The 12,985-nt window shown below is 45.7% G+C and overlaps 1 protein-coding gene across 3 annotated transcripts in view; it reads left to right on the top strand.

Moving 5' to 3' along the window:
- Window positions 1-12,985, top strand: part of LOC143960753 (cytosolic purine 5'-nucleotidase-like) — a 99,950-nt gene that overhangs the window by 51,079 nt on the left and 35,886 nt on the right. For 2 of the 3 annotated variants that reach the window (XM_077469594.1, XM_077469596.1), the window contains exons 8-10: window positions 5,144-5,197; window positions 9,160-9,243; window positions 9,330-9,371. In XM_077469594.1, the coding sequence (XP_077325720.1) occupies window positions 5,144-5,197; window positions 9,160-9,243; window positions 9,330-9,371 (180 nt within the window). The remainder of the gene's footprint in view (window positions 1-5,143; window positions 5,198-9,159; window positions 9,244-9,329; window positions 9,372-12,985) is intronic. The other variant, XM_077469595.1, reaches the window with a different exon arrangement.

Raw genomic sequence — 12,985 nt, 5'->3', positions numbered from 1 at the left:
TGGTCATCAAGCATGTAACCCGTGGCACCTGTGTAGATTTGGTTTTACCGCCACAGATTGCATGCAGGTCTGCCTCTTCTTCTCCTCCTCCTGCGCCATCCTCCCTCTCCTCCTTAAATTACTCCTCCTTTTCCGCTGCTACCGTCTCTTCTGCTGCACCGCCCAAGATCCCCAGAACCTATTCGACATGCCAGGTGAGACATTGCCATGCTGTGCTGCGTCTGTTGTGCCTGGAAGCCAAGAGCCACACTGGCCCTGCACTCCTTTCAGCTTTGCGTTCACAGGCAGATCAGTGGCTAACACTGCTCAATTTGACAATTGGTAAAGTGGTGTGCGACAACAGTGCCAATCTGCTGAGCATGTTGAAACAGGGCAAAATTACACATGTGCCATGCATGGCACACGTCTTGAACTTGGTCATGCAGTGATTCGTTGTCAAATACCCTGGGGTCCAGGACGTCTTGCGGCAGGCAAGGAAAATCTCGGCCCATTTCAGAAGATCTTACACGGTCATGGCTCGCCTTGCTGACATTCAGCGGCGACACAATCTGCCGTCAGACGTCTTATTTGTGACTGCCTGACGCGATGGAACGAAACCTTGTATATGCTTGATAGGCTGCTCCAGCAGAAACGTGCAGTTAACGACTACCTGTACAAACTCTGCGGCAGGACAGGTTCTGGGGAGCTTGGTTTTTTTTCACCATGTCAGGGGCTGCTCATGCGTGATGCATGCAGACTTCTGCGGCCATTTGATGAGATCACCAAACTGGTCAGTCGCAGCCATGGCACCATCAGTGACATTGTACCTTACGCCTTCTTTATGGAGTGTGCATTGCGTCATGTCATTGATTAAGCCGTCGAGGAAGAGGAGCAGGAAGATGAAGAAGTCGCAATGCTGGATGAATTCCCGGGGGGGGGGGGGGCTACCCCAGCTGAGACAAGTCAACAACGGGAGTCTAAAGAGAAGTCAGAGGAGAATGATGTCGGGGCGAATGAGGAGGAGCAAGAAGAGCATGCTTTAAGCCTTTCTGGGATCCCTGTTGTTGTCCGTGGATGGGGGGAGGAGAACGAGGAAGACATTATCCTGGATAATGAGCAGGAGCCAGGCCACCACACCGCTTCCAGTTTAGTGTAAATGAGGGGCCTTCATGCTCCAGTGTTTTAAGAGGGACCCCCGTATAAAAAGCATAAAGGGCAAGGACCAGTATTGTTTGGCAACGTACTTAGACGTCTGGTACAAACAAAAAATGCCGGAAATGTTACCACCATCACAGAGGGCTGTCAGAATGGAGCACTTCCAGGCCTTGCTTTGAGAAATGCTGCATTCTGCTTTTAAGTGCCCTGGCAGAGGAATTTCCACTCACAGAGAAACAGTTGCGGGCACCAATCCAACAGCGCCTGCAAGAAGAGGGCGGTTTGAAGATGTGTTGGTCACTTCTGATATGATCATTCTTTCAGCCGACCCATCGACAGCTGTCATCCGGACCCAGCATCAGTGAACACCTAGACCGACAGGTGTCCAACTACATCGGGTTAATGGCCAATGTGGACGCTCTGAGAAGTGATGAACCCCTGGACTATTGGTGGGCAGGCTTGACCTCTTGCCAGAGCTTGCACAATTTGCAATGGAACTGTTGGCTTGCCCCTCGTCCAGTGTCCTGTCCGAAAGGACGTTCGGCGCAGCTGGGGGGATCGTGACCGATAAGCACACTCGCCTAGCTCACGACAGTGTTGACTACCTCACATTTCTAAAAATGAATGAGGCATTGATCTCGGAGGAATTCAACACATGTGACCAGTAGACCATGTTTGATTCAAATTCCTTATGACAGGCCACAAATATCCGCCACCCATAATAATTCATGGTCCCTGTCTTAGGTAAATACAGCGGCATAAAAGGCCTTTTATGTCCGTTGAATGCCTAATTTTTGGGGCCTGTTATAATACTATAAACGATTTATATAACTTATATAAAAATAATAAAAAATTTATGAAACTTTTCCAATAGCAGGATCATCTCTGCAACCCCTTCATAGCCTGGCCTTGCCTCTCCTCCATGGCCTTCATGCGCTCCTGAATTGACGAAATTTCGCAGATAAAAAAAGAATGCTTGTCGATCGCAGATTCGCTTAAAACTTCTTGTATGTCAGTGTCCATGTTGTGGGACTATGTGTGCACAGCTAGTAAGTATTTTGTGGCTGCAAATATGACCTGGAGGTTTTTCATGTTCGCCTGCCATTAAAATAAATGGGACCCGCAGCGAACCAAACATTTGCGCGCGCGCGAACCGTCCCATCATATGTTCGTCCATTACTATTAGACATTAATGGCTGCGTGTTGAGTTATTTTGAGGGGATAGCAAATTTACAAGCTTGTTATACAAGCTGTACACTCACTACATTACATTGTAGCAAATTGTAATTTCTTCAGTGTTGTCGCTTGAAAAGATATAATAAAATATTTACAAAAATGTGAGGGGTGTACTCACATTTGTGAGATACTGTGTATTTTTTTTTTTTTAGGAGAGTGAACCACAACAGACATTAGCAGCATAGCATGCTGTAGGGCTATATATAATTTTCATGGGGAAAGGGGATATTAGTCATGGGCACCTAAAGAAAAATAATTAGGTGGTGGGCACAGCGTGCTGCGGTGAATTTTGAGTTTGGTAAAATTGCGCTAACAGTGGGAGGGGCTTAAAACTTGAGCCTACTCATTATGTACACAGTAACAAACAACAGTCTTTGTGCTCAAACAATATTCTTTAATTACTGTGTTATAAGTCTAACAGACAGAAATAAACCTCATAACAATCATTTGCAAAAAAATCAAACTCTGCCATTATATATGCTTTTCTGCCTGCACATAGCCTACCTTAAAGAAGCACTTCATTAACCTGACTAACATCACTGACTAATGAATGACCAGCAACTGCTGTACAATATAGCATAAAGAATGCAGTAATCAGAAGAATTAAATACACAACATAGTGTATATATTGCAGGGGTCAAGAGTGCAACACAGAGTCCAGTTCAGCTTGTGCATAATGTACAGAGCGCCTGGGTCAGGAGTGTGTAATGCAGAAAGTACAGGGGTCAGGAGTGTGTAATGAAGAAGGTATAGGGTTTAGCAGTGTGTAACTCAGAATTCAGAGATCAGGAGTGTGTAATGCAGAGAGTCCAGGGGTCAGGAGTGTGTAATGCAGAGAGTACAGGGGTCAGGAGTGTGTGATGCAGAAAGTACAGGGTACGGGAATGTGTAACACAGGATGCAGGGGTCAGGAGTGTATAATGAAGGGAGTACAGGGTTTAGGAATGTGTAACACACAAAATGCAGGGGTCAGGAGTGTGTAATGAAGAGACTGCAGAGTTTAGGAGTGTGTAACACACAGAATGCAGGGGTCAGGAGTGTGTAATGAAGAGAGTACAGGGCTTAGGGGTGTGTAACATGCAGAATGCAGGGGTAAGGAGTGTGTAACACAGAGAATGTAGGGGTCAGGCATGTGTAAGGCACAGGTCAATGAACAGTGTACAAAAGAATTGACCTCCCAAGCTAAAATCTCCCCTAGTACAGATCCCCTCCCCCAGTACAGATCTCTCCTCCCAGTACACAACCCTACCCAGTGAAGACCTCTCCCCTCCAGTACAGTTCTCCACCAATACAGACCCCCCGCCCCCCTCAAGTACAGCTGCCCCATTGCCCAGTAAAGCTCCTTCTCCAGTACAGGACTCCCTCCTAGTACAATCCTCCTCCCAGTACAGATCCCACCTGCCCATTACAACTCTCCCACTATGGTTTCCCCTCCCCCCCAGTACAGCTCCCCCTCCAAGACAAGCCTCACACCAGGACAAGCCTCACCCCAGTACAGAGCTCACACTCCATACAGATCCCCACAGTACAGATTTTTTTCCCCTCCATGAAACAATCACCAGTCGACCAGGCATTTCAAAGTGAGGAGAAGACCGCCCTAGACTGTGTCATGCGACCAGAGCCGAGGAGGAAATAAGAGCCTTCGCCACTCTGAGTTGCTGCTGCTTGTGTCTGACAGGCAGCAGGAACAGCGGCTACAGCCCCTTGGGTAAAGTGCAACTATAACCTCAAGTTGCTGTGCCATGGACGCTCGGGGGGGGGGGGGGGATTTGTACCCCCCCTTATCCCCCTTTATATACACCCATGGGTTACCTTCTGAGTAGTGCTTTTGTAAGTAACCCCTTCAGGGTAAAGGACCACGCTATATCAGGATTCAACCCAAACAGTGAGCAAGCTTAGTTATGCAATAACTTGGCCTGGACTAAACCCAGATGTTTGTGACAAGCAGAAAAGTATGGAAGATCAGAGGACAGGGCTGGACTGGGACAAAAATTTGGCCCTGGACTTCATCATGACCGGCCCACTTTAATTTTGAGTGTCTCCATCAGCACTTCCCCTTACATCAGTGTCCTCCCTCTCCTCCCCCTCCCACGTGTACGCACAGTTTTGAAGGCAGCTTCTCATTCCTCTCTCCAGTCATATGATAAGTGACAAGTGATAAAGGGAAAGAGGATGGAACGTCTGACAGCTGTCTATCTCCCCTTGAAGGGCTGGAGGGAGCAGAAAGCCTAATGCTCTCTCCAGCAAGTGACGGCAGATGTTCCTCCTAACAGGAGTGAAATCGCGATCACTCACTGTCAGAGAGGAGCAGCTCTAGGACTGCACCTGACCAGCCCACTGAGCCATCGGCCCACTGGGAAACTCCCTGTAGTCCCGATGGCCAGTACATGCCTGTCAGAGGACCCATATGCTACTTGTACCAGCTTATTGGGGGACACATATATTGTTAGTCGACTGGGACTGGGCTTGGGCCTGGGCCATACTATGTTATGTAAATGGACAATATAATTGGGTGATCCTGTTAATGAGCTGAGTTTTTACATGCTCCATCAAAATGAAGTATTCAAGGCACTGCATCACAATAGTTAACAATTTTGTTAATTTAAACTGTGCCAATGCTTTTTGCTATCTGAATGTGCTCAAAAGGCTGACACGTGTAAAAGGCTAACACTTTTGCAGGAGTTTGGTGTTTTTAAAGCCTGTGAACACAGTTCTATGATACCCAAAAGAGGTTGGAAACCACTCCTAAATTCTCTTTCATGATTTTCCTTAGGGCTGCCTGAAGGAGAAAACACTAAAGAATCTAGATAAATACGTACTGAAAGATGTAAGTTCTTTTTGTTCACATTTTTTTAGATATTTTGCTTTTTAATATTATTTGTGCATTGTGTTTAATGATTGTAATGATAGCTTACTAGTTGCATTTAGTTCTGGGATAACCATGCCTTGGATGACACAGTGATGTAGGAGTCCACCTACATTTGCAAGGCTTGTACTTATATTAGGAAACAGAGTCAGTACAACCAGCCCTCCTGTACTGGGCCTAGGCACCACCAGTTCAAAAGGGGGGCCCGGGCACCTGCTGAGCAGGAGGGCCGGCTGTACTTTCTTATTGCAGTCACCGATCCTCTTCTGCCTCCCCTGTTGTGGAGAGACACCACCTTCTTTTATATTGTGTTGTATTGTATTGAATCTTTAACTAACCCTGGTGGAAGGGTTTCTGAATTGTCACAGCCTGTGTTGTCAAATCCTTATATGGTCATTCACATCCTGTGTTGTTCATTTCCTGTGAGGTCACAATCTGTGTAGGAGGCTATTGGTTGTTGGAGCCAATCCCTCTCCTTTGTAATTTATTTTGTTGTCTGTGAATGAAAGGAATTATGGGCTGCTGAGAGGCAGCCATGCTGAGATGAGGACGTAAGAATGTGGTAATGTCTGTTTACTGGGGAATGGGGAACCAGAGGGGAGACATGGAATGATAGGTAAGGTACATTATATCATTAAAACAGAAATGGGTGCTTACCACAAAAGATTTGGCTGTGTACTCTGCATACAGCCAAATTGCTACCACGCCCCCTGCTAGGCTGCCAGCTTCTCCTCTTTATCCCTCTGGCTGCAATTCAGGGGGATTGGTCCTAGCACATGCGCCCCTTCCATCTGCTGTCTGCACTTCTGGCTTCCTTGATCTCCTTTCCTGCAGGAAGCTGCAGGCACAAAGGGAGATGTTTCAGGATAGAGAGTGGGGGAAGGGGCCGGTAAATATGTAATTTATTGGTGCCTTCCTTTCCTGAATGAACACAGTGAGCGATTGGTACCAATTACACCTGTGTTCATTACCGAAGCATAGTAAACTGTGTTTACTATGCTTCAGTTTGTGAATGAGCAGGAAGCCGCAGAGTACTTTCTATTCATTAATCTGGGCTGCTGAGGCAGAAAAGAAAGGGACTGATAAACCTATGTCCTCAGTCACTTTTGGCTGGTAAGGGGGGGGGGGGGCTGTCAGGTAGGATGTATCGGGCCCTGTGATTTCTAACAGCAGCCCTGTCTAGCATGAATTCTATTCTGTCATCATAGAAAGAAAAAAAAAGAGCTATCACTTCCTCAGAAATTATTTACACAACATATATATAGTAGATGGGCAAAAAAAACTGTATTGTACCAGTAGAATTCCAAATGTTGCTTCCTACATGTAATGCTCATGATTTATAATATTGGGTATAAGGATATGAGCTACTATGGGAATAATTTTAATCTCTGCTGCAGAGTACTGAACAAATCAGTGTCGTTCTTTTACATTTTTTTATTTTTGTATGGAATGGGGAAGGGTTGGAACCCCTGTCAGATTGTTTTATGCTGTGTGTGTCTATGAAAGTAAGGGAAAAACATCTGAGTTGTCAGTGGAACAAGAGTAGAGAACTCTTCCTTTCAGGGCACTTGTTTTGGTGACCCAAAAATGGTCAAAACAGCTCAGGTCTTCTATTAGCAATTAATATTACTGTTGGCCCTGTAAGAGAAACCAAGCAGATTGGAATGACCCCATGAGAGCAGTCACTGTCTCTTGTCAATTGTCATCGTTAAGTTGATTCTAGTCCTTTGACCCTATGCAGACAGTCACAGTGAGATTGCCTTGCAATTTACTTCAACAACAGCTTCTCCCAAGCTCTCCAGGACCCCCTTCAGTACAGAATCCTCCTCCTAAGATGATTCATACAGGCAGCCATCTTCCTGCTCTGGATATACCCCCCAGCTGGGCAGCTAAAATTCAGTACAGGCCCCTGGCTGGGGCATGGACCAGTTGAGTAGGGTTGCGTCCTCATCCCTTTAAAACCACATAACACATTCATTAGACAGGCTCTGTGGCTGATTACAGTGGTAAATAAACTCACTTAGTGCCTTATCTGCATTATATTAGCCACAGAACCTGTGTTATTAATATGTGTTCCGTTTTAAAGGGATGAGGTGACAACCCTATAGTCAAGAGAGTCTTCTCACAGTGGCATCCTCACCAGCCAGAAGCCCAGCAAGGAAGACTCTTCCCTCAGCGCACAACACTTGACAAAAACCCTCAGTGATTGTCTAGGGTGAATAAATATCTTTACACACAAATAATCAATGCCCTGAACTTGAGAAAAAAAAATAGCACAGTAAATATCAGGTACCAAAGTGCTGGAGGCCAATGGAGAGAGGGCTTCCCTAGCAGCCCAGTTCCAGACTCCCCTGGAGGTGAGACAGGAGGAGTCAGGCCAAAAGTAGCACAGGTTGCGTGCAGAATTGCTTGCAGAATAGGCTCAGGAACAAGGTTGATGTGCAGGCAGGTGGTACCTGTGAGATGTAGCAGGTAACCAGGGTCACTGAGACAGAGGGTAGTAGGTACAAGCAGAGGTTCGGTGCCAGGTGCAAAGAAGAGGAGACAAGGTCAGATGGGAGCCGAGGTCAAGGAGATCCGTTAAACAAGCCAAAGTCAAGGTCAGGAGACAGGTCTGGAACAAGCTGGGTCGGTAATCAAGAATCACAGGAAACACAGGAACGTAGGTAATATCTGGAGATCAAACAGCACTTCAGTCAAGGGCTGACGTCCTTATAAAGGCCCCTGTGATGTGCTGGCGGAAGTGCTGGGTCCTAGAGCCCTTCTCCTGCCCTGACAGATGCTCTGTCCTAGGGTCCTCCTGCTATTGGTACCCTGACAGGAAATATAAATAAAACTCAGGTTAGTTACAGCCTAACTGCAAGAATAACACTAAATTTAACTAGGGGCACTCCAGCTTAAGGCAGGGTCCCCACCAGGAGCCATTAGGGGTGTAGGGGTGCCACCCCCATCAGGACGGCGGACTCATACATTTGTATGAGTTTTCTTTTTTCCAAGCCAGATGATTAGAGCTCTAATTGACTTGAAAAATGTTGGGTTTGGGGCACAGAGCATTGCACCTTGAACCCACCCACTTGTGACAATAGAAAATTGTGAGTGTGAAGGGAGACCGTCACTGTGGAAAGGTGAATGCCGGGGGGGGGGGGGGGGCATCACCGTGGCTGAGTGTGGACGGACCTGGGGGGGGGGGTTAGTTTGCCACCACCCTAAAAAATTTAGCATCAGCCGCCACTGATCCCTACATATGTATACAGGAGGCAGCCATTTGCTTCCTGCTTTGCAGTGCTAAAGAATGGATATACTTTAAAATGCAAGAATATGGAGAGGATTTATTAAAACTGGTTTACACAGAATCTGGTGCAATTGTGCATTGTAACCAATCAGCTTTTAGATTTTATTGTCAAAGCTTAATTAAACAAGCTGAAGTTAGAAGCTGATTGGTTACTATGCATGGCTGCACCAGTTTTAGTAAACCTCCTTCCCTTATATGTCTATTGCTCCCAACTTTCTAAGATGGGAAAGGGGGACACCTTTTAGTGCAAGTTATGTAGCCAAAGGACATACCCCCAACACACCCCCAGTTACGCAGATTGTAAACAAGGAATAGGTAGACAATGATTAGCTAAACCCACAAGTCATTTTAACCACTAATTCTCCTTCATATTGGCTGTTCAAAACAAATGTAAGAACTCACAAGATGGATGAAAGGTTTAGCATAGTATAAAAGAAAATAGAGGTTGGATGAAAGACGCAGTGCAGACTGCAGTAAAACACACTTGGTAGGTAAATATTTTTTTTAAATGAAGTTCTATATATCAGAGGGGCAGCTGAGAGGGATTTTGGATAGGCCCTTTAAATAAGCGACAGTTGAATGCTATTCCCATATAGTTCTGATGTCTTTGCATTTTCCCCCTCCTTTCCAGGACAGAATACCTTTGCTACTAAGCCGAATAAGAGAGGTGGGAAAGATTTTTCTAGCCACAAACAGTGATTACAAATACACAGATGTGAGTATTTAAACTTTGCATCCACGAGGACCTGACATCACCAATGTGTAATTTCCACAGCCTCACTGTTCGCCTTTTCCTTGCAGGCTATTATGTCCTATCTGTTTGGCGATGACAAAATAGATAAGGTTGGTATACTTTCATTATCTTATTTGTGTAGCAGTATGGATCCCATTTTTAAAGATTAAGCAAATGAAAGCCGGCCATACATGGACTGAACTTTGTGTGGTTTAGCAGGAACCAGCCAAATTACGATCCATGTACTGGGTAGGCTGCTTGTACACAAGTCTGTATATGGACTTGCGTGCAACTAGCCTGTCCGTTTTTTCCCCCAAACTATCAGACGGCAGCACTGACTATTGTATTGTAAGTCTCCCCACTGTCAGAATACTGTACCACAGTGAGAAGGATTCCCCCATCCACCTTGAATGTTTGGATGGGGGAATTATGTTTTTTTTTCATTCAACCCACTTATTATACTAAAAAAAAAAAAAAATATCAAGGTATCTGCTGCCTAACCCACTATGAGCACAAATTTGGACTGGACAGTCTAAACAAATGTAGCCCAAAAAAATATGAGTATACAGTTTGGTCTATCTTTTTTAGATCCAAATCATTGCAACATACAAAGAAAACAATCACATGCTGACCAAATACACAATAACCAAGCTGATAATAATCCCTACCACCATATGTAGCACTACCCCCAGAGGAGCCTTTTAAGTATGTTTGGTTCCATACTCTATACCCTAAGAACAGTCTCAGGCTCAGCCCCTCTTGGCACACATGGCAATAGTGTAAGTGCAGTGACCAATGAGAAAAACACATGTTGTGATAAAACACAGAAATTGTCTTTTCTGCAATATTTCTGTGGAAGAATAACAGACAGTAACAGTATATATTTAAGTAATCAGCCAAAGAGCAATCACTGAGATCAAGAGCAATATAGCTCAATACTCAATAGCTCAATACTCAATACTATATTCAGGATGCTCTCAGGGGATTTCAACCCTGAGAATAACCCCAAGAAGTGTCCTTGGTGCCTGCAAATGGGCCAAAGCTCTCTCACCGATCCCGTGGTCAAGGCCCAAACAAATGTCCTGGAACAGGCAGACCTAGTGACTGGTCAGCTCACACTGGAATGCTTCACACTGTCTATGCAGGTGCATCTGGATATGCACCTGGGATTCCCCTCTCTCGGGCTGGATTTCCCCAATCAGCTCTGGATGCCAAAAATAACGTGATGGACTGACCCGGGAGGCAGCACTTCTCCCCTAAGTCCAGTCCTAAGTCCTAACTGAATTCCCTCAGGCAAACAAGTTGGAGTCTTTGGTTCCTTTACTCCAGAGCATGCTGGCTCTTGTAGTTCCATACAGTTCAATCTGAATGTGAAGCTTGTGTCCTGGGACTACAATTCCCTGTATGCTTTGCTCCCTGGTGGTAATCACTCTGCTGACAGGATGTAATGACACAGTCTTAGCTGGCACTAGAGAGAAACAGTTTCACTGCAACAAAGTTGCAGAGTGTCTTCTGATACTGCAGGTAAGATAGACAGTCATTGTATGTGTAGCAGGGATCTGGCTGTCACCAAATAGTGTCAAAAGCTGACCATACATGGATCAAAATTTAACCTCTTTAGCATTGACCAGCAGATTTTTGATATATGTATTGGCAAGATGATTGTACAGTCTGACTTCTGTGCAACTAGCCTGTTGGACAATTTCCACCGATAGCGCTGCTGACTATAGCCAGCAGTATACTGATGACAGGGAAGTCTCCCCACTACCAAATCACAATAGCTCAAATGGAGCCATTCCCCTACATGTATATTTGCTGTCTTCAGCTTTATTTACTGTTTAGAAAGTGTACATTGTGTTATAATTTTCACTTCCTCATTCAGCAGTAGCAGTGTAGTGTTGGATTACACTGGGAGACAGCTGATTGAATGAATGAATGAATGAATAACTTGTAAAGCGCTACAATGCGAACTGAATCACCTCAAGGCACTGGATTTGTCCTGTGTTGTCAAGCTTCTTAGAATAGGTAGGTCTTGAGTTTTTTCCTGCAGGCCAGATGGTTTTCTTCCATGTGGATGTAAGTCGGTAGAGCGTTCCATAGCCGTGGTCCTTGGACTGCGAATCTCTGTTCTCCCTTTGATTTGTAACGGGATTTGGGAGTGTGGAGAAGGTTTTGGTTAGATGATCGAAGGTTGCGATTGGGTGTATAGTGTTTTATTTTCTCGCGTAGGTATTGAGGAGCGTCTCCATGTGTGCATTTGTGGGTGAGGCAGAGGGTCTTGAATGTGATCCGATTCTTTACGGTTAGCCAATGTAGGCTCCTCGGGGAAGGGGAGATGGATTCCCAGTTTTTTTTTCCTGTTATCAGTCTTGCCGCCGTGTTTTGGATGAGTTGTAAGCGCGCAAGTTGATATTGGGGTAGTCCTATGTAGAGGGAGTTTGCATAGTCGAGTCGTGAATTAATGACTGTTCCAACTACCGCTGCTTTGTCCTCTTTTGGAATGAAGGGGATGAGTCTACGTAGCAGGCGGAGGGAATGGTGGGATCCGCTGACTACTCATTCTATTTGTGCATCCATTGACATTTCTGAGTCAAAAATGACTCAGAGACTCTTGGCCTTGGTCCTTGGAGAGATGGTCTGTCCAAAGATGGTGGGTGGTGTCCAGGGGGTCTTGGTTACTGATTGGAGGAAACACACATGTCACCTTCCACATAGGCAGAGATTTTCAGAGCTGTCCTGTGAGTAGAGCAGCTTTCTGCTAATCTATTTATAGTACCCACCCTGACACAAAATTCAGGCTGGCTTTATCACATGTATTGGAGAACTTGTCAGAAGTTATCATGCTAATAACAGAAGAATGGAGCAGGAGAATACCACGGGACTTAGTGCTTTGAAGAGAGATGAGAAAATACTGCAAATATATGTGCCCAGCTCAAATTTCATGCATTAGGCTTACATGCACTTTAAGGCTACTTGGCGAATCCTCCTTTAACTGTGGCTGTGGGGGGAACCCGGTAAGTAGCCCATGACCGGGAAATGAAGGGAGCCTAAGTCCCGTCCACACCCCACATATTCTCAGGAGATACCGGACACCCAATTGATCTGCCTCAATAGAATGTCCAGACTCCGCAACCCATCAAGGTATGGTAAAGTACGGACCTGCGATTGTGCAATCGTCCGGATTCATACCACCGCTGCCGCAGCCTCTCCAACAGCAAGATGGTGCCGAACAGCACCACAGTTGGAAGCAAGGGTAGCCCTCGTCTTCCTTCTTCTCAACATGACAACCTCCAGGGAAGGGTGAGTCACGGCAATCCCAGGCTTCCAGTCTTGCTCACCCCCTCCTATTCTCTCCTCCTGATGACACTGACTCCCCTGCAATTCCACTCCATGTGACGGAGCACACAGAGCCTACCCTGACTCAGATCACAGAGGCTATACAGCACAGCCATACCTCTCTCACAACACAGATAGATTCCATTAAAACGGATCTCTCATTCCTGAAACATGATGTTCATACCCTCCGTCATAGAGTGACAAATGCAGAACAACGCATAGGGGACCTAGAAGATGAAACGCGTCCCTTACAGGGCTCTGTTAGGGAGCTGCATCAGACCCAAACCTATACTGCTGACAAGCTCATGGATATGGAGGACCGCTTGAGACGCATCAAGTTGCGCTTCTTGGGGTTCCTAGAGAGCTCAGAGGGCAGAGACCCGGAGGC

Source organism: Lithobates pipiens, unplaced genomic scaffold (genome assembly GCF_037356315.1).
Source record: "Lithobates pipiens isolate NorthernLeopardFrog02 unplaced genomic scaffold, aLitPip1_a1.2 Scaffold_8, whole genome shotgun sequence".
NCBI lineage: Eukaryota > Metazoa > Chordata > Amphibia > Anura > Ranidae > Lithobates > Lithobates pipiens.
This window is presented reverse-complemented; position numbering and strand designations above follow the sequence as displayed.